The 20,217-nt window shown below is 48.0% G+C and overlaps 1 protein-coding gene across 4 annotated transcripts in view; it reads left to right on the top strand.

Moving 5' to 3' along the window:
- Window positions 1–20,217, top strand: part of Wdr25 (WD repeat domain 25) — a 140,112-nt gene that overhangs the window by 2,851 nt on the left and 117,044 nt on the right. For all 4 annotated transcript variants that reach the window (XM_021732094.3, XM_005333916.5, XM_021732093.3 and 1 more), the window contains one exon: window positions 2,232–3,069. In XM_021732094.3, coding sequence (XP_021587769.1) covers window positions 2,269–3,069 — 801 coding nt within the window. In that variant the 5' untranslated portion in view covers window positions 2,232–2,268. The remainder of the gene's footprint in view (window positions 1–2,231; window positions 3,070–20,217) is intronic.

The following is a 20,217-nucleotide window of genomic DNA, read 5'->3' on the forward strand; positions in this document are numbered from 1 at the left end:
TTGAACCCAGTGCCTCTCACATGCTAGGCAAGTGCTTCACCACTGAGCTACAGCCGCAACCCAAGAATTTTTTTTTTTTTTAAAGAGGAAAATTCTCTGCTGTGTGACTCTGTGCATTTGGCATGAAATGGGTAGATTTGGGTTATTCCTTCAGAACTTCTCCCACCACTATTGGGTAGACTGACTCCTTAGGACCTTAGCCTCCTGTTGTGGAGTAATGACTGGCTTCTCGCTGGGCAGAGGAAAAACAGGGAAGAGCTTCTGCCTGTGGGGGAGGAGGAGGATGGTGGTGTGGCTTTCCACCTGGGGATTCTTGGCCCCCTTCCACTTCAATGTTTCAGACCTTGCCTCATTCCTGTTGGTAAGTAATTTTCTCATTTGTTGCAAATGAACAGTGCTGAGACGTTTCTGAAAACGTGTGCCACCATGGATGTGAACATTTAGAAAACGGTAGGCTGGTGTTTGTGTGGGCTAGAGTTCTAAAGTGAGCTGGGTCATTGAGGTGGAAACCATGTGTTGTATTCATGCTCTGACCCCACAGTCGTCCTCTCAAGTCTCTCAGACATGTGTTTCCATTGGTCAGGCCTTTTTTAAAAAAATATTTACTTTTTAGTTATAAGTGGACACAATGTCTTTATTTTGCTTTATATGATGCTGAGGATCAACCCAGTGCCTCAGGCATGCTAGGCGAGTGCTCTGCCTCTGAGCCACAACCTGAGCCCTGGTCAGGCCTTTTATGTAAAAGTTTTCATTTTCTTCATGTAGGCCTTGCGTTCTTTTGGTGGGTTTATTTCCAGAGTTCCAATTCTTATTTACTTATTTATTTATTGATACCAGGGATTGAACCCAAGGATTCTTAACCACTGAGCCACATCACCACCCCACCTTTTTTTAAAAAAATATTTATTTTTTAGATGTAGATGGACATAACACAATGCCTTTATTTTTCGTGGTGCTAAGGATCGAACCCAGGTCCCTCCTGTGCTAGGTGAGTGCTCTACCGCTGAGCCACAATCCCAGCCCCAAACCACCCCTTTTTATTTAAAGAGATAGGGTCTCACTGAGTTGCTTAGGGCCTCACTAAGTTGCTGAGGCTGGCTTTGAACATGCAGTCCTCCTGCCTCAACCTCCCAAGTTGCTGGGACAACAGATGTGTGCCGATATGCCCAGCCATAGTCTTCATTTTAAAATGCTAATTTTTTGTGGGGGGGCTGGGGTTGTGGCTCAGTGGTAGAATACTCACCTAGCATGCACGAGGCGCTGGGTTCGATCCTCAGCACCACATAAATGTAAAATAAAGATATTGTGTCCACCTAAAACTTAAGAATAAATATTAAAAAAAAATTAGATGTGGGGCTGGGGATGTAGCTCAAGTGGTAGCGTGCTTGCCTGGCATGCGCGTGGCGCTGGGTTCGATCCTCAGCACCACATACAAATAAAGACGTTGTGTCCACTGAAGACTAAAAAATAAATATTAAAAAATTCTCCCCCTCTCTCTCTCTTTAAAAAAATAAATAAAATATCATTTAGAAAATACCTTTATTTATTTTTATGTGGTGCTGAGGATCAAACCTGATGCCTCACATTGCAAGGCAGGTGCTCTACCACTGAGCTCAGCCCCAGCCGTAAAATGCCATTTTTTTAAAAAAAATATTTTTAAATTGTTGATGGACACAGTATCTTTCTTTATTTTTATGTGCTGAGGATCGAACTCAAAGCCTCAAACTCAGTGTAAGGCAAGTGCTCTACCACTCAGCCACAACCCCTGCCCCTAAATGCCATCTTTGTACCTGTGTGTTGGAAAGCCTTATTCTGTTTGTTGTCCAGTTCTTTGTGCATCATGTGGGGTTTAATCAGGGTAAACACACGTCTCCTGAAACACGTGTCCTTATGTTGCAAACGTTCAGAACCCTTTCTTTTAGTTTTTCAAAAAGCCCTTAGTAATTACATGGGTCTTTCTTTCTTTCTTTCTTTCTTTCTTTCTTTCTTTCTTTCTTTCTTTCTTTCTTTCTTTCTTTCTTTCTTTCTTTCTTTCTTTTTCCTTCCTTTCTTTCTTTTTGTTGGTATTGGGATTTGAGCCATATCCCCAGCCTTTTTTGTTTTTTATTTTGAGACAGGGCCTCAGTAAGTTGCTGAGTCTAGTCCTGCCTCAGCCTCCTGAGCTGCTTGGATCACAGGTATGCACCACATGCCCAGCCCCTTTTCTGATTCTTGACTTTGTCTGGTTTTAGGTATTGTGCTGTGGCAGGACAAGAAACCAAATCTTTGATGGCTTCGCTGGTGGCATATGATGACTCTGATTCAGAGGCCGAAGCTGAATCTTCTGGAAGTGTGAATGCTCCTGGGCAGATGAAGGATGCTTCTGGTGTGGCCACATCTCCCAGGCAAGACTTTACATCAGGTATAATGGATGTGACAAACGAAGGGGCGCAGGGTACAGAGCATGGTCCTCATGAAGATCCTGGGGAGCATCGTCTCCCCCTGGTTCGGCTCTGGAGAAGGGATCCAGGATCTTGCCCCAGCCAGAGGCTACAATGGCCTGTGAAGGAGCCGGAAGTCACCTTCCCCACCAGTGAGCCTTCTCGCCCCTCTTCTTTGTGGACGTGTTGTGCTCCTACTGGCCACATGCCCCTGGCAGCTGCCCGCTTGAAGCAAGTAAGACTCTCCTGGGAGTCCCCTGAGCCATCCTTCTGTTCTCCAAACAGATCTGAAGCCACAGGCAAAAATGCCATTTCTTTTCAGAGGAAAAGGTGTGAGGACTGTGTCGTACCATACACCCCAAAGAGACTGAGACAGCTACAGGCATTCAGCACAGAAACAGGCCAGCAGAAAGATGTGGAGCTGCAGAGCCCCTCTGCAGGTTGTGCTCCCGCCCCTCTCTGTGTGACCCCCAGAGTGTCCGAGTTGATTCAGCCATATTTGAACAGTCAGTGCAGAGAAACCAGGGTGCCCAGGACCGTGCTTTTCCACCTGCGTGGCCACAGGGGCCCCGTCAACAGCATTCAGTGGTGTCCTGTCCCCTCCAGGAGCCACATGCTCCTCTCCACATCTATGGACAAAACCTTCAAGGTAAGGATGGAGTGAGCTCCTCTCAGACACTCTTGGGGACAGACTGCTGGGTTACTTGTGGGCTGGGGTGTGCCTTAATGGTCTTAGTGCTTGCCTGGTATGCACAAGGCCTTGGGGACAATGCCCAGCATGGCAAAAAACCCCAAAGAAACAAAGAATTCCCCCAGGGTGTTTTATTTGTTAGAGGTTGTGGTGGGCACAGGCTCCATATTCCTTGTTGGAGATTTCTGTCATTTTCTTTGGTGCCTCCTGCCCTCTGCCCTTTTCCTTATGCTCCCTTGCCCAGGCCACCAGAGCATTCAACAGATTATGGTAGAGCCAGAAGATACACTCTTTGTTTTTTTCCATAATGATGCTATATTATCTGACCATTGGATTATGTCATGATTTATTGAACCCCTTCCCTATCGTTAGACAGTAAGGAAGTTTCTAGTATTTGAGTTAGGCTGCAGTAACGTGCTGCTATATGAATTTTGTTCACCTTCCTGGCCTGGTGCTTCCTTCTGATGGCTCCTGGGAGGAGTGTAGGGCTCCTGGCCTTTCCAAAGAGTGGCCTGTGTGCCCGAACCCGCTCACCCATGCTCACCAGCACCCACTGTTAATGTTTTGATGATATATGATGATGCTTCTTTGTGCATTACCTTGAATACTAGTGAGGATAATCAGCACTCAGGTTTTTTTTTTTTTTAATGTATTTTTTAGTTGTTGGACATAGTACCTTTATTTTATTTTAATGTGGTGCTGAGGATCGGACCCAGTTCCTCACACATGCTAGGTGGGTACTCTGCCACTGAGCCCTAGCCCCAGCCCTCAGGTTTTTATAATCTAGCTTTGGGGGCACAAAAAAGAAAATACCAAGTAGGACAAATGTTCTGTTGACACTGGGCGTGGTGATGCAGGCCGGTGATCCCAGCTACTGGGGAAGCTGAGAAAGGTGGAGCACAAGTTCAGGCCAGCCTAGGCAACTTGTTAAGACCTGGTCTCAAGATGAAATGAAAAGGGGGCTGGGGTACCCCTCCGTGGTAGGGCGCTTGCCTAGCACATGCCAGGCCCTGTGTTCCATCCCTGGCACCACATGCACATGTGTGCACAAAAGAAAGAAAAGTTCCATTGAATGAAACATCAGTGGAATTAAACATTTGTTTTCAAAAAATGCAGTGTCCCTGTGTTTATTTTATTTATTTATTTATTTATTTATTTTTAAAATATTTATTTATTTAGTTAGTTTTGGGCATACACAACATCTTTATTTGTACGTGGTGCTGAGGATCGAACCCAGGGCCACATGCATGCCAGGTGAGCGTGCTACCGCTTGAGCCACATCCCCAGCCCCATCCCTGTGTTTAATTGCAGTTTGTGATGCTAACTTATGGCTAGCAAAATAAATAAAGCAGAGGCTTAAAGAGCTCAAATTTATAGAATAGTCAAAGGGAAGGCAAATACCAGTATCTGTCGAGCACCTCTTAACCAGCTGCTTTTAACTAGCTGAACTGAAACCTGGAAATCACATGACTTTCCTTTTGGAGGTTCTTAGCTTCAAATTAATTTTTGTGACAGAGGAGCTGGTCTCCAGCTCACGCTGTCCTGCTGAGTCTGGTGTGTCACCTGTGAAAGGCATAATTGTGCCTGTGTTGTGATCCTGTGAGAAAAATACTTTTAAAAGCACTTGGTGCAGAGCTGGTGCCCACAAGGTGTTAGTAAATGTTGCTGTTTCCGTCTTCCTTTCCTCAGAGTTCTGGAACTAGATTATCTAAGTCCTTTTATCTGCAACTTATGTTTTGAACCTGTTTTCCTATGAGTGTTTCCTTGAGATCCTCCTGCTTCAGCCTCCTGAGTAGTGCGGTGGCAGGTGTGTGCCCAGCCTAGGAGGCACTTTCTCATGTAAAGAGAGGAAGCTGCAGAGTAATGGCATCTTAGGGATGAGCTGAATTTGTGGGCATTGTTACTAGGCAGTTGGTCCAAGTTCTGAAGGAACTCATTTGGACTCTACTCTGCCAGAGCGAATGGAGCTGAGCTCATGCTCTGTCTTCAGCTGGAGTCTGGGACTCTTCACTAAGGTCTGAGGTGCTTCTCCTGCCATACTGGGTCTGTGAAAGCTGCTCAGGAGGCCCTGGGTGGTCTTAACGTGCTTGGATTGATTTGGGAGCTTGGGTTCTCTCAGCTCCCCTCCCTGAGAGTCTGCTCCTATAGAGGCCAACAGGCCAGAGGAACCTATTGGGAGGGTTTCTGGGGGCCCTGGTGGGTATGCTCTGCCCTGGAAGTGCCTGGCTGTCCCTGGAGTTCCAGGGTACCTCCTGTCTTTGAGCTCACCTGGTTGCTGGGGCCTCTTCCCTGCTCTTCACTCTCTCTAAGGTTCCTGGATTTCTGCTGGGTGTCCAGCTAAACTGGTGGCTGTGTGTGAGGCCGTGCTGCAGCTGCAGGAGAGGTTTGGCACCAGGCGGGCAAGGCCCTGTGCTGGGGGGCCTGACATTGGAGGTGTTTTTACACCAGGCTCCACCCCCCCAAACCCTGGTGGCCTGGTGGTGGACCCCTGCTGTCTGGACTCCTTCCTGTTCTGTGCAAGTGTCAGTTGCAGGCCCTTGGTCCTCTCCCTCATCTCTTGCTGCAGAGCCCATTGCACCCTCACCACAGAGGCACTCCTGCGGGGCGCAGGTGTGGTTGTAGTTAGAGTGGACAGGGCTCAGGGTCTGGCTCCATCTCCAGCAGCAGTTTTTGTTAAGTATTTTTTAAAAAATGCCTTTATTTTATTTGCATATGGTGCTGAGGATAGAACCTAGTGCCTCACATGTGTGAGGCAGGCGCTCTGCCACTGAGCCTCAGCCCCAGCCCTCCAGTGGCATTTTGACATTGGACAGGCCTGTGGCCTCTGGGTGGGAGAGAGGTCTGATGTTGTGTGCCCACAGCACCTAGTGTGATCCCTGGCTCACAAAGGGTGGGCCCACTAGGGAGTGAGGGTCACTTCTCTAGGACTGGACATTCTGGCAGCCATCGGGAGCATAGGCCTGCCACTGACAGTGCCTTCATATGAGGCTCTGGCCCTGAAGAGATATGGGTGAATTGAGTGTGACCTGGCTCACCTGCCGGGGACCAGACTCTGTTTCCCGATGGGGAGAGGCAGACCTGGAGCCCAGTGAGGACCGGCCCCCACCTGGTAGTATACTGAAGTGCTGTCTGGAGTGGAGCAACTTGGCCAGGGGATCGCTTTTGCCCAGGAAATTTAGGTTTTCTCAACAGAAGCATCTCCATGATAGTTTTTGGTCAGAGGGATTCTGAGTGGGAGCAGTGGTATCTGGGTGCTAGAGAGTAGAATGATGTCAGGCCTGGTGTCTCTGAGGATGCAGGAGAACTGCTCCTGCCCTGGAGGATCTGATGGCAGAAACCCTGAGCAGCCAGTCAACAGTGACACCTTTGACCAGAAGAGGGCGCAGTTGGTCCTACTTGGAATGGCAGGAAGCCCTACTGTTGGGGTTGGTTTAGCACTGCAGACTGTGCTATTGCTGTGCCCGCCTGTCCAGAGGAGGTCTGTGTGCTGAAGATGACACTGCTGGCATGGGGCCTCTGGGGCTACCAGGCAGCTTCTAGGGAGCCCTACCCACTCTATTTTGTAGCCCTCAGGGTACAGCCCCAAGGGTGGCTCTGGAAGTGGCCCCAGGGACAGAGCACATGTGCAGTCCTGGGGTTGAGTCAGTGCTGACTATGGCTGCTAGGTTCATATCTTCTGAGGTGTTTGGAAATCGAGGCTTTCATACACTGTGGGTGCAAACCTCAGGTGGAGTCCTCTGTGCTTTAGGATACCTGGCAGTTTTCAGGGATTGGGTTATATGGCAAATCTGTTTTGGACAAGTTGATTGAGAAACTTGGATGCCAAGGCTTGAGCTTGAATCCTCTGTGCCATGTCATGGGCTGTGGTCTCTTGCAAGTCATTTCACTTCTCTGGGCCTCAGTTTGTGTGTCCATGAAGTGGCACCATATGCGTGCCCCTGTGGGTTCTGTGCACAGTAGACGCCTTGGGTGTGAACTCTGTGGGGTGGTGCTGGGCTGGTGTCTGTGTTCAATGTGTGCTGGGGTCTTGTTCTTTCCAGGAATTGTTTCCCTTCCCCAGCAGAGGCGGCTTAGGTTGCCTTAGTAGCTTGCTCGATTCTTAAGCTTCTTGAGCTTGGGAACCCTGCCAGACCCATTTTTATATTCTCTGTAGCATCTGGCACAAAATTTTGTACATGTTAAGTGATCAATAAAGATTTTAAAACATTTTCTGGGTTTTATTGCACAGCTTGGGAAAGTTGTGTTTTGCGTACATAAATCCAGTTTGCCACTAGAGGGCACAGTAAGACTTCACATCTGTGCTCACCCAAGCTTCTAGAATGTGGAAGAATCCTTGATTCAAGGTAACATTTACTGAGAAATGATTTCTTTTCTCATCAGGAGAAAAACAACCCAATCCATCTGATTAATCTAAAGAACGTGCAGTGCCAGTTCTTCTCCTTCAAGTGTAGCTTTGGAATTCATAAATTTCAATTGGGCACATTACAGTGGAAAGATACTTATTTTAATATGTTCTAAATGTTCTGTGAGCTGTAAAATATGCTTATATTAGTTTTGAAAAATTTACAGCCAGAGCAATTAAGTAAAATAAAACAATGACTCATAATTCCGCATCGCTGCTCTGTTTTCTTTCCTGATGGCCCCTTCCTGCCCTCTTGAGGCGCCTGTATGGATTTTTCATGGCTGTAATCCTGGTGTGGATAGCCTTTATATACTCTTTTCATTTCCCAGTGAACTCGTTTGGCTTTACATGTTTGAACACCCACCACACGTAAAAGTAGAATTCAGACTTTGATGCCTTTTCTGAAGGCAAAGGCCAGACGTGGTGTGTTTTACTAAACAGTGAACGTTTCTTGTCTGCCCTGCACAGGGTAAGCATGCAGGGTCCCCTGCCAGGCTCTGCAGATGATTCCCAACAGCACAGAGTATGTTTCATCTTTCTGGGGACCCCATCCATTCATAGGAACCTGAAGTTAATACACAAAGGTTTTACAATAAAATGTATGGATTAGGTGGTATTTATTTTCTTTTATGAAATCATTTGCTCTAGTAGTGTTTTCAATAACAAGCTTCTGTAAAATACTTAAAGAAAAAAACCAAAACAATAACCCTTTTCAGTTTCGGTCATGAATTTAATAGATGCTTATTGTAAAGAGGCTCGGAGGATGAAACGCAATGAAGTATGAAGGAGAAAACAGAACACAGTGATAATCCTTACCTGCAGGCCACCAGTTTCTGCCTGTCTTCATACTGCATGGTCTGTGCAGTTTCGAAATCTGCCCCGCCCCCACCATCTTTTATAATGCTTATAAAGTGAGCTTTTCTTTCTTCTTTTTTGTACTGGTGATTGAACCCAGGGGCGCTAAATCACTGAGCCACATCCCCAGCCCTTTTTATGTTTTATTTTGAGACAGGGTCTTGTTAAGTTGCTGAGGGCTTTGCTAAGTTGCTAAGGCTGGCTTTGAACTTTCGATCCTCCTGCTTCAACCTCTTGAGCTGCTGGGATTATAGGCATGTGCCACTGTGCCCAGCTTAAGGTGAATTTTTCTATCTCGTTAAATTATTTGGAGCTGGGGCTGTAGCTCAGTGGTAGAGTGCCTGCCCAGCATGCATAAGGCATGGGTTCTGCAATATAAACAAGCAAAGCCCAAAGCTTTCTTCAAACGTATTCTAAACTTTGCTTCAATTCTTTTCTGTATTATTTCCTATATAATTTCCTGCTTTCAAATTTTAAAGCAACAGTATTGCTATGAACATGGGTAAACATAAATGTTGTCTTTTTTGCTGCCTTAATGCAGTTACAGAGGGCTTTGGTTAACACTCAGGCTTTAGTTAATAATAGCCTTCATGTGGTGAGTGCAACCTGAGTAGATCAGCAGACTTTCAGTCTCATTTTGTGTTATTGCTTGGTAGCTGTGTAACTCGGGAAAAGTACTTGGCTTCTCTGATTCCCCGGTTCCTTGCTGGTAAAATGGGGATAATGGCTACCACGTAGCATTGTTGCTGTGGATATGAGATGAGATGATCTAAACCAGTGCCTGACACAAGCCATGGGCTCAAGAAATGTGACCTTGGCTCCCGTGTGCCTTGCTGAGTGTTCACAGGCCGGGCACAGTTCTGAGTGCCCATCACCTCTTTTCAGGGGGCTTAAGGGGCCAGGGCGCTCTTACTCCACTTTGCAGATGAGGAGGGTGAGGCACAAGGAGGTCAAGGGCACACAGCTCAAAGGATGGAGGCAAAATGGGCCGACTCCCGACTCTGCTCTCCTGCCTTGAGAACAGAGGGCAAGAGGCATCCCTGTGGCTGCAGCTCCATCAGCTGCGAGTTCCCTGCTTCTCTCGGGAATGTGAGGAGCAGGCGATTTCCATGGTGGTCAGGATTTGCATTTTTTGTGATGCTGGGGTAGGATTTGCGTTTTTATGTGTTTCAGGGTCCTCTGATTTATCATTGTTAGAATAGCTGCTTATGTTAGGTCTCTTAGGGGTGCCTGTGGAAAGTGATAGATTTCACAAAGACAAGGATTCATGGACTCTGCCAGGCTGTGGGTTCCGTTCAGTTCTGAGAGAGTCGTTCTTGATGGAGTTTAGGAAATGAGATTGAGCCATGAGGTGGGGTGTGGAGGAAGGCGTTGTGGAGTTCCATGCAGATGACTGGCAATTTATTCCAGGCACGAGGCGAATCTGTTGGAGATGTGAGGCGCAGCTGGAAGGAGTGGGGGCTATGTGGTGGGCGTCTGGTATTTGGGGAGTGAATGATTAACAGTGCATCGAAGGTGATTAGGTGAAGGCAGGAGAAAACGGGTGTGTGCTCACACATATGCACACCCGCACATGCAGAGGCCCAGAGAGGGGAAGACTCTGGCCCTAGGGCACATAGCTCTGAATACTGCTCCTCTCCCTCCCCACTTTCAGAGAAAGTTGAGAGTCATCTGAATTGTCCCAGAGGTGGCTGTAGGCTGGGTGACAGCCAGGCTGTTGAGCCTCTGGGAAGAGCTGTGAGCTTCTGAGCTGGAACCTTCCTGTCGTGGGAGGCGAAGTGTTTTTGACACTCTTCTCAAGTGAAAGCAGAGATGATTCTGCAGCCAACAAATGAGACATTTTCCAGTCTTCTTGCCTTACGAGCCTGTGCCTTACCAAGCCAGCCTTGGGTTGCAGGGGAGGAGGAAGCTGGCAGGGGCAGACCCAGCTTGCTCTGTTCTCTAGAACTTCCCTTCACGGAGCTGGGTAGTCTGGTGTACCTGGGCGGGGCGTGCGCCTGCACCTCAACAGCCACTGGAGGCCAAGGGAGAAAGCCACAGCCAGTCTCATCCTGTTTTCATTCATTAAAGGAAGAAAAGAGCAATTTGAAAAAATGCTTTTAATGTAATTGAAAAAATGCAGATTGCAAAATTGGCACGCTCGAGAGCCGAGACAGTCTCATGAAGTGTTTCTTGCTGCTTTTAGAACTTGGATACAGAGGCTCTTAAAAGCGCCCTTTGAGGGCCCAGTGTGGGCAAGGTCTTTTTTCTCCTTAAGAAATGATTGTTGTGGATTTAGTTTGTTTTATTATGGAAGTGGTGAAATTTGGGGGGAAATGCCGAAGAAAGGCAGGTCTGAAAGGCTGAGCTGAGCCTGCATCAAGCAGGACTGTCACCACGGCTTTGCCAGTGGCGTCTCCCGCCTTTTCCTGTGTGCACCTTCAAGTGTTAATCACACCGTCAACATTTTGTTCCAGAACCTGCCTTTAGAAATGCCCTGGTGTCGTTGTCTTCGAGGATGGGGCTGCGCTGCTTCAGCCCTGGCCCTTGCCCCTGGCTTTGCGTAGCTCTAGTCTGCATTCTCTGCTGTGCTTTCTCAGGTGGCCTGGCTCTGGGACGCCTTTCCTATGAGGTTTCCTTAGAGGATAAAGGGGTGTCTGCCTCTGTCCTGCACCTGGAACACCCTGGAGCACTGGCAGGGAGGACGTAGGCAGCCCAGGGCTGCTTCGCCAGGGACCTGCCCTGGGCCTATCTTCCTGGCCCCACACTCCCCCAGTGGAGTCCACACAGACAACCTCACACCTCCTGCAGTGGCCAAGGCCTCTGTTCTCTGGGACTCTGATCATTTTGGGTATTCTGGAATATTCCTGGGTTGGGCTGTGAGTTTTTTACTTTTTCTCTCTTATTTTCTGTCTTTTTGCCCTTTGTGTTTAATTTTTTTCTGTGAACATCCTTTTCCAGTCTTTTTTAAAATTTGAATTTCTACTTTTGCCATTAATACTTAATTTGTTTAATATTTTTTTAGTTGTAGATGGACACACATATCTTTGTTTATTAATTTATTTTTTATGTGGTGCTGAGGATCGAACCAGTGCCTCACATATGCTAGGCAAGCACTCTGCCACTGAGCCCCAGCCCCAGCCCCAATATTTAAGTTTTAAAAGTTAAAATTTAAATTCAGAAAATATTGTTTTGTCATGTTTTTATATTCCAGGAGCCATTACCTATTTTCTGAATGTTCTTTTTTAAACATAGCACATCAGTTTTCATTGCCTGTTTACAGAGTCCTTTCTTAGCTGTCTGAATTCTTGGGAAGTTTTCTTCTGTCCTCTGAAATGTTCCTGCCCCTCTCCAGTTCCTGGGGCCTTGTTGGTTTGGGGTCTGAGTGCCACACAGGAGCTTTGCAGCTGCTGCTATCCAAAAAAGAGAAACCTCCAGACCTGACCTGGAGCTTGTCACAGTGAGCTCAGGGTGCTCCTCCCAGGCCCCAAGTGGGACTGCTGGTGCTTCCCCAGCTCTGTGCTGTTCTGTGCCTGCTGAGGCCTTTGTCCCTGAGCTGGGAAGGGGCTCTGTTCCTCACAACCACTGCTTAAAAGTGACTGCGACTTCTGGCCCTCTGTGGTGACAGTTATTGCTTTTCTTTAAGTCTGCTAATTTTTGTTTATTTATTTATTTATTTTAGAGAGAATTTTTTAATATTTATTTTTTAGTTTTCGGTGGACATAACATCTTTATTTGATTGTGCTGAGAATCGAACCTGGGCCGCATGCATGCCAGGTGAGCGCACTACCTCTTGAGCCACATCCCCAGCCCAAGTCTGCTAATTTAAAGATGCCTTGTTTGGGGACCAGATGAGTTCATTTATGGACCACTCCTTCAGACCCAGGCTGGCACCTTGTGAATGCCAGACAAACGCCTGTCATCCTGGTTCCTGCCCATTAATCTCCCGCAGCCCTGTGCTTCGCTTCTCCAGGCAGTTTACATACTGGCAGTATCGGACCCTTTGTCATATTTCACCTCCTCCCCCGGCCTGTGCCTTGTTTGACTGAGTTTTGGTATTAAATTTTTTCTAGCTGGGAAAACCTAACCTCTGTTGTAGTCAAGTCTATGGACTTTGCCCTTTGTAATTGTGCTGTGGCTCTGTAGTGTGGCATGTCCATCCCCACGCGAGATCTGATAAATAGTCACCTATATTTGACCTTCATCTAGCAGTGATTAGCTTGAGCCAGTTTCAATTCTTGTCACTGGGTGCAAGGCAGGCTATGTGCCACTGTGATGAATGTGCTCCGGGTGCCAGGGATCGATCAGCATATTAAGGAGCAGCACTGCCGTCCCCAGCAGCCCCGCTCCTGAGCTCCCCACACAGACACTGGCTACTAATGATTTAAAATGACCTTCCTATCTGGTTTAATCCACAGGGCACGGCTATGTTGTGGCTTCCCAAACCTTTCCTCAAACAAGAAATATTGTTTTGACCATAAAAGAAATACACATTCTGGAAAAGACAGGAAGGTATAAAGAGGGAGGGAAAATTGCCCATCGGCTCTTCACCCAGAGGCAATGACTGTAGATTTTGGGTGCGTTTCCATCCCATTTTTAAAACAGGAATAATTCAACGTGGTTGAGCTCTGACTGTGTATCTAATTTTGCCCCTGCCCCCCGCAGCCTGGTTTTTAATGCTGTATGATTTACCACATCAGTTTCCAGTGTGGACTACAAACCCCAGGGGCTCAGACCCTTTCCAAGGGTCAAGACTGTTTTCATAACAGCACCTAGAAGTGATTTGCCTTTTCAGTCCGCTGCTCTCCTGAATGCAGGTGGAGTTTTCCAGAGGCCGTAGAGCCTGTGCCCTGGCAGTGGATTAGATGCAGGCAGAGACGGGCCTGGCTGTCAGTGTTGAGCCAGACAGGGATGGAATCTGTGGAAACGCCAATAATGCCTTCGTCTCAGAAAATCTAGTTGTTTTTATGTTTTTTAAATAAATGTTACTTGTGTTAACGTGTGGAAGGTTTGTTATTGTTACTTTTGCATAAGTTGGCAAATATTCTTAAATGTCCTCAGTTATTTCGGATGTGCTAGATGTCAGTAGCTGTAACACACGTAACTTGCGGCTTCTTAGTCATTTTAGACAGGGGGAAAGGGACCAAAAGCTCTGAAAACACTGTTATATATGTCTGTGATCCCATTTGGGGAGAGATGTAAATAACATGTTGGTAAAGACAGCATCACATTCCATCTCTGGGGCAAGTGAGTGGTTTCTGCCCAAACTGTGACAAAAGCATGATCCTGGGGGTCCAAGCCTCCATCTGTACCCCTACCCCCTCCTTCCTTGCTTTGCCAACATGCTCTCACTGCATTATAGGATGGTGGGTGAAAATCTCCCAACTTCAACACACACCCAGATGTTGATTGTTCTTGCCTCACCAGCCTGTCACTGGTGGGGTCAGGCTTGGGCTCTCTTCAGACCCGCAGCTCTGCAGCCTGCTTTCCCAGCAGCATTCTCCCCTGCCCTGCCCACTGCTGCACCATGTCCTCCATGTGTTTGGAGGGCCAGCGCTTTCCGCCTATTCCATGGCGCTCTATGGAGTTGATTAGCTGTAATTTACTTAGCCGCCCTTGGACACTTAGGTGGTTTCTAATTTTCGCTATTATAGATAATGCTGAAGTGGTTATCTTCATGCATGAAACCCTTTTCTGTTGGATCATTTCTTTCGGACTGATTCCCAGAAGTGGGACTGCGGGGTCAGAGGGTAGTTCATTTTCATGGGCCCAGATACGTCTCCTGTCAGATGGCTTTCCAAAAGGATTATGCCAATTTGCACTGCCACTGCAAAGCCTGTGTAATAACCAACTATTTTGCTTAACTATCATGCCTAGAATTTTCCCTTGGAGGCCCGAGGGGGCAAAGGGCCTTATCTAAGTGAGCACGATCTATAATTATTTAGACTAACACCAAAATTGCTTTTCAGAACATTTTTAACCTGCTGGGTCTAGAATTTAATTCGCAGGCACGCTAGTATTGAAAGTTTCACAAACACAGTTCCTCCCTAGTCCTTGCAGCGTGTTTACACAGCTAGCAAATGTAGGAGACCAGAGCCTTTATAAACACGAGTGGTCTCTGTCTGCACTACTTCAGGTGTTATTTTAAAAGGTACAAAAATACAAATTAAAACACATTTTTATTGTACCCTTTGGTTGGCAAAGTTGTTTGTTTTCGTCCCAGCCTCCCTTTGTGTTCGATCACCCTCATTCAGTTGTGTCCTGAATTGCACTGGCACCTTGGAGCCTTGCCGTGGTGCCATTAGCCTGGGGTGATGGTGGCTGTCATCAGGTGCTGCCTGGGGATGGGGACTTGATGTGCTTCTGTGGGCTCCACAGGCTAAGCAAGACCCAGGTGGGAAGTGTCATGAGGGAGAACTTTCCCACTCTCAGAGCCAAAACTCTGGGGAGTAGGTGGAAGGGGAGCGGGGTTGAGTGTGGCTGGAGCCTGTGTCACTGGTGAACTGGGGATGCATGTGTCAGGCTGGGCCAGGTGGCAGCTCTCCCATGGACAGGGCCAACATGGCAGTTGTGAAGTGCTTGGAGAGCACCCTCGATGCCTTTGAGGCTGAGCGAGGGGGGACGTGTGAAACCACTCTGCAGATCTAAAGCCCTTACAAATGGAAGGTATTACCAAGAACTGCAAGCCCGGTTTATTCTGTAATTGCCTCCTAAGCTGCCTTCTGAGCACGTGAGGCTGGCAATCCAATTTGCCTTCAGTCTCCTGGCCTCACTGATGGAACTGTCCCGTGGTGCCCGTCCAGCAGGCCTCTCGAGGCTCCTTGTGGCATGGCTTCCTATTTTCTGGATCAGCAGTGTGCGATCGGCTAGTGGTGGTCGAGGTGCTGGACTTGGGGCCATTCATCTGATGAGCCTGAGTCCCCTCCTGCGAGGCTGTGTGGCCAGGAATCCCTCAGGCCTTGCTCGAAGTTGGCTGTGGTGCAAACAGAGAAGGCTGCAGAGGTGACCAGAGAGATGGCTGTGACAGCAGTGTCAAAAGGCCTGATCTCTCCATTTCTTTCTTCATTTGGTTACCGTCTTCTGACTGCCACTGAATAAATTCTGGCTCTGTACCAGGCCCCGGACTCTGAGGCACCAGATCCACTCCTCTGTGAAGAAGGTCTGTGAGGGCAGACTTCAGAACAAGAAGTCTGAAGTCTGAAGACAGGCCCTCCAGGGGCCACCTGTGTTGGGACAGCTAGTCCAGAGGAGAATGGGGTGGGTGGTGTGGGGGCAGCACCCTGTGGCACCCACTGCATGTGGAGGGAAAGGAGCCAGGAGGGCTGTCATGTGCATCTCCTGGACCTGTTACTGGCTGTAGGCCTGGATGCTCAGTGTACACAGCTGACTGCTACTTCCTGTGCTGTCACAGGACTCCTTTGCGATTTCAGCTGGGCCGGGGGCAGTCAGTGAGGTCAGAATCCCATTTTGAGGTCTGACTCCAGCCTTGCACTTTCTAACTCTGTGGTTCAGTGTAAGTCATTTAATTCTCTAGGCCTTAGTTTCCCCAACAGAAAGTTAGGATCAGTGATGGCACCCACCTGGGTCTTTGGAGGATTAAACAAGAGAACTCGAAGATGACCCTTAGGGGAGTACCGGGCCTGGGACGACTACTCCCTCTGTCAGCTGGATGCCACTGCTACAACATCTTTGTGCCCATTTTACAGATGAGAAGACTGAGGACCAGAGGAGGGGCATTGAAGGACATGGAGAACCAAGCAGAGAGCTGGCCTTTGAACTCAGCCCCTCTTGCCTCTGAATTCTGGAACTGTTCTAGACACCTCCCTGCTTGGAAGCTCCAGAGGGTGGTCATGTGACTGTGGTAAGGCTCTTCATCTTTTTGAGTCCTAATGGGCTCACCTGTAGATGATCGAGCACTTCCTATGTTCTAGGATAGCAGAGAATGTGCTTATTCCCTTGTGGTATCTCTAGTTCCTGGGTACATAGTAGGTGGCTAGAGGATACTTGAGAATGAATGAATAATTGTGCCTGCTCCATCTCCCTGCACTGACTGCCCTGTGAGCCTCGGGGAGTTGGAGACTCTTAGGCGGGCTCAGCCACACTCCCTGATTTCAGTCCCTCACTGAAGTCCACGCAGGTAGCATCCCGTGGCTCTGATTTTGCTAACTATGACAGGTTTGCACAAGGGCCTAGGAAACTGCACAGGAGGCTGAGTCCAAGCCATGATTGTGCCCCCTGTTGAAATGTTTGTATTTACGCTCCCACGTAATAGTCTTGGGCTGATGCTTGCAGCTGTGTGTTGTTTATTTATTACTTATTTATAAATCATAAATCCAGAAAGGATTTGAGGAAGCTTACCATAAAAGATACGAACACAGTAAAGCTGTTAAAATAAAACAGGCCATTAAAGCTACCCTGAAAGGAAAAGGAGCACATAAATCAAGTGCAGAGCTGACCCTTTGCCTGCCGTGCATGAGGCAGGTCCAGGGCCAGAGGCAAGGCTGCCTGAGAGAAGCCAACAAGAGTGGCCCCCATGGGGCCCTGGTCATGTGATGAGATGTGGATTGAGGGGAGACAGGAGCAGTGTTTATGGGAGTCAGCCTGGGGAGAGAGGTCCTGTCTCATCCTGCTCGTCCTGCCTGTTCTGCTCCGTTCTGTGCCTCAGTTTCTTTCCTACTGGATGGCAATGATGAAGAATTGCCATCGGGAGAAGTGGACCTGGCCTGGGAGAGAGCTTTTGTGGTCAGTCTGACCTATGTGAACTGTAATTGTTGTAACCAGGCAGGCAGCTTAAGCCCTTCACTCAGGCTTCAGCAGGGAGGGGTGTCAGAATGGGGTCTCCCCTCATGCCCTTAGTCCTGTCTACATTGACACTGCTGAGCGTGGCCTGTTCATTACTGTTTAAAAACACTCACGGAGTTTCAAGTAAAGGGAACATACTTTTTAATTATTTCCCTGCTTGTCTCCAGCAATGCTGTTGTCAAGGAAACCAAAACCTTTGAAAAGCTTTTCTCAGGTCGGGAGAGGACCCTTGTGCAGCGCTTATGCTATCTATGGGCCTGGAGTGTGATTCGCCAACAGAGTCTGTTCTTTCAGAGGGGCTTATTTCCTTTCCTTCCCACAAACAGAACCTTCTGGCCTTTTTACAGAAGAGGGAAGGCTGTTACTAGTATTTTCTGTTTGAAAGAATTGCCTGCATTCTTGACCATAGTATTTCCTTCCTCCAGCGTCTGTTGTGAGACAGGGGTGGTAGGCTGGCAGAGGGGCTCAGAGACTGTTGTGGTGTCACGGCTTTCCTAGGGAGGAAGCAGCAGCAGGGGCAGGGCAAATCATGGCTGCTCTGTAGGGTGGAGAGTAAGATGCTCTGGGCATGAAGAGCAGAGTCACAGAGGCTGGGGGACTTGCAAGGAGGCCACAGAACCCTCACCCCTCTGCCTCCCTGTGTTTTGGCCTTGGAGGAGCGACGCACTGGGAGTCCGTGACTCACTTGGCTGCTGGAGTGCAGCTTTCACTGTAATTGTTGCCAGTGTTCCAGTAAAACTTTATGGTAGGTGAGCCCCATTGAGGGCATTGGTTTTATATGAAAAAGATAAATCATTGTTAGAAACACAGGAGTCTTACTTTCAAACAGCTCTTGTTATTTTTCTTGTAAAACTTTAGAAAATAATTTCAGGTTTATAGAAGAGTTGTAAAAATAATACAGAGTTCCCATATGCCCTCCTCCGTCCATCCAGCTTCCGCGACGTTGACGTCTTACATAACCCTATAGTGCTTGCCAGGCCGGGAGCAAGCATCCCTGAAGCCCTGTTAGCTCCGGACTCCTCTGCTTTCCCAGTTTTCCACCAAGGCTGTCTCCATTCAGGGTGCTGTGTTGCACATTGAAGGCTCTTGTCATTACATAACATGATTTGTTTAGGGGGTTCTGGGAAGGAACAGACTGGAACTGGCTGAGCCCCCCTCCTGGCCCCTGGCTGATATCCCTTGTTGTGGGGACCAGAGAGAGCCAGAATGCCCTGGCCAAGTTCAGACTGGGTGGTGCCTGCTTCTCAAGACCTGTTCTTCCCTGAATCATGAACTAGACCCTTGGGCTGCATGGTGTGGGGCTAGGAGCTTGTTGCTGAAGGCCTTGGTGCCTCGTCCTTGATGATAGCTGGGTACTCAGAGCAGTCTTCTTACTCCTTTTCTTTTTTTCCTTCAGGGTTTAACCCAGTTGGCCTTATGGGCTAGCGCTGACATTAGTGAGTCTGGAGTTAGACTGCTCACCCTGCTGACGTCTTTACCCATCTTTCCTGGGGCTTGTCAGGTTATTGAGTGTGTCTGGAGGCAGCAACTGAGAGTTGACATTTGTGCATTTAATAAGTGTGATGAGAGTGCTCTTTGCACACAGATAGATGCACATGTGTCTGTCAGCAACTGCTCCACTCCCCTCTCTCCTTCCTCCTCCCCTCACCCTTCTCCCCTTCTCCCTCATCCTTTCTGTTTTTTTTTTCCCCACTTCCCCTCCTCTGCTCTCCCTTGGCCCTCTACCTCCACCTATCTCTTTCTTCCTCTGCGGCTCCCATCCTCCCTCCCTGTTCATTTCCAATTCCCTTCTTCCATCCTTTCCCAGCAACAGGCCAGTGAAGCTGTTGCCACGGAAACGGAAGCCTAGCAGAAGCTTTGCTCTGCTTTTCCCAGCAATGCTCACGATGATGATGATGACGCAGATCATGTTGACTTCTAGAACCAGCTAAGCCCTGGCCTGAGGCCTCTGGGGGCACTTCATCTTCCAAAGGCCAAACTGATGCCACAGCTCATAATTCTGTTCAGTAGATAGTCATTTTTCATTTGGAAACTTCAAAATTTGACAAATCTACTTCCCTGTTGCTCCAGAAGACTAGTTTCCACCAGTGTGAAAAAGACTCCTGCACGTACTTACATCAGCTGAGGGGACCAGTGGGGAGGGGGTGCAGGCCCCACTGCAGCTCATTGCCCACTGGGGAGGACTGTGCACCTTTGTGAATTGTGGGGGTGGGGAGGAACAATTGCTGTTAAAGAACGTTAGGGGAAGAGAAGCCTTAAAAAACTTCAGCTACTTGGTTTTATTCAATAGGTGTCCAGTTCTAGTTCCAAGACTGAGTGGGGCCAGGAGGGCGCAAAGCCTGTGTCCTGCAGGGATATCCTGGCTTATTTGTCAGTGTTTGGGGAGTCCAGCTATTATCGCCTGCAGAAGATCTGCCTGCCTGCACGTTAACTAGGCTTTGAGGTCCCTCCAGGGCAGCCTGCCACGGCTCCGTCCTGGTTTGACAGGGGCCCAGCTTGTTGGCATGAGCTAGGATTTGGAGTTTTGCCACTCGGCCAACATTAGCTAACAGCCCAGTCGGGAAGAGTTAGCTCCTGGATTACGTTTAAGTTAGTCCTTATTTCCAGAGGTAGCTTTGTTTAATAAAAACCTTAAGTCTTTATTACTGCACTTATGGGCACCCTGGCTCCAGGGTGTAAAAATAAGACTTATAAAATTCAAACATTATTTGTGGAAATGCAAAAACATTTTCATTAATACAGGGTGTGATAAAAAGCATGGCACTTTCCATCTGTGCCTAAATGCTCTTTCTACACTAGGTCTTTTCATTTTCATAGTTTGCCTCGAGCATGTTTAAACGTAGCCCTTTGAGAAGCGAGTGTCAAGGGAGGAGCCTTTGGTGTGTGAATGACTTTATGACTACCCACAGTGTCTCTGGCCAGTTGCTGTGACTCCAGTTGGTAATGGACTACACACTGCAGTCACTAATGGTGGTGATCTGGGAGTGTTTTGTTATTGTTTTTATTTTAGAAGAAAGGTTTGAAATTAGCATAGTAAATCTCTGTGGGATCTTGGCAAATAAAAGAAT

The sequence above is a fragment of the Ictidomys tridecemlineatus genome, chromosome 5, assembly GCF_052094955.1.
Source record: "Ictidomys tridecemlineatus isolate mIctTri1 chromosome 5, mIctTri1.hap1, whole genome shotgun sequence".
Taxonomy (NCBI): Eukaryota; Metazoa; Chordata; class Mammalia; order Rodentia; family Sciuridae; genus Ictidomys; species Ictidomys tridecemlineatus.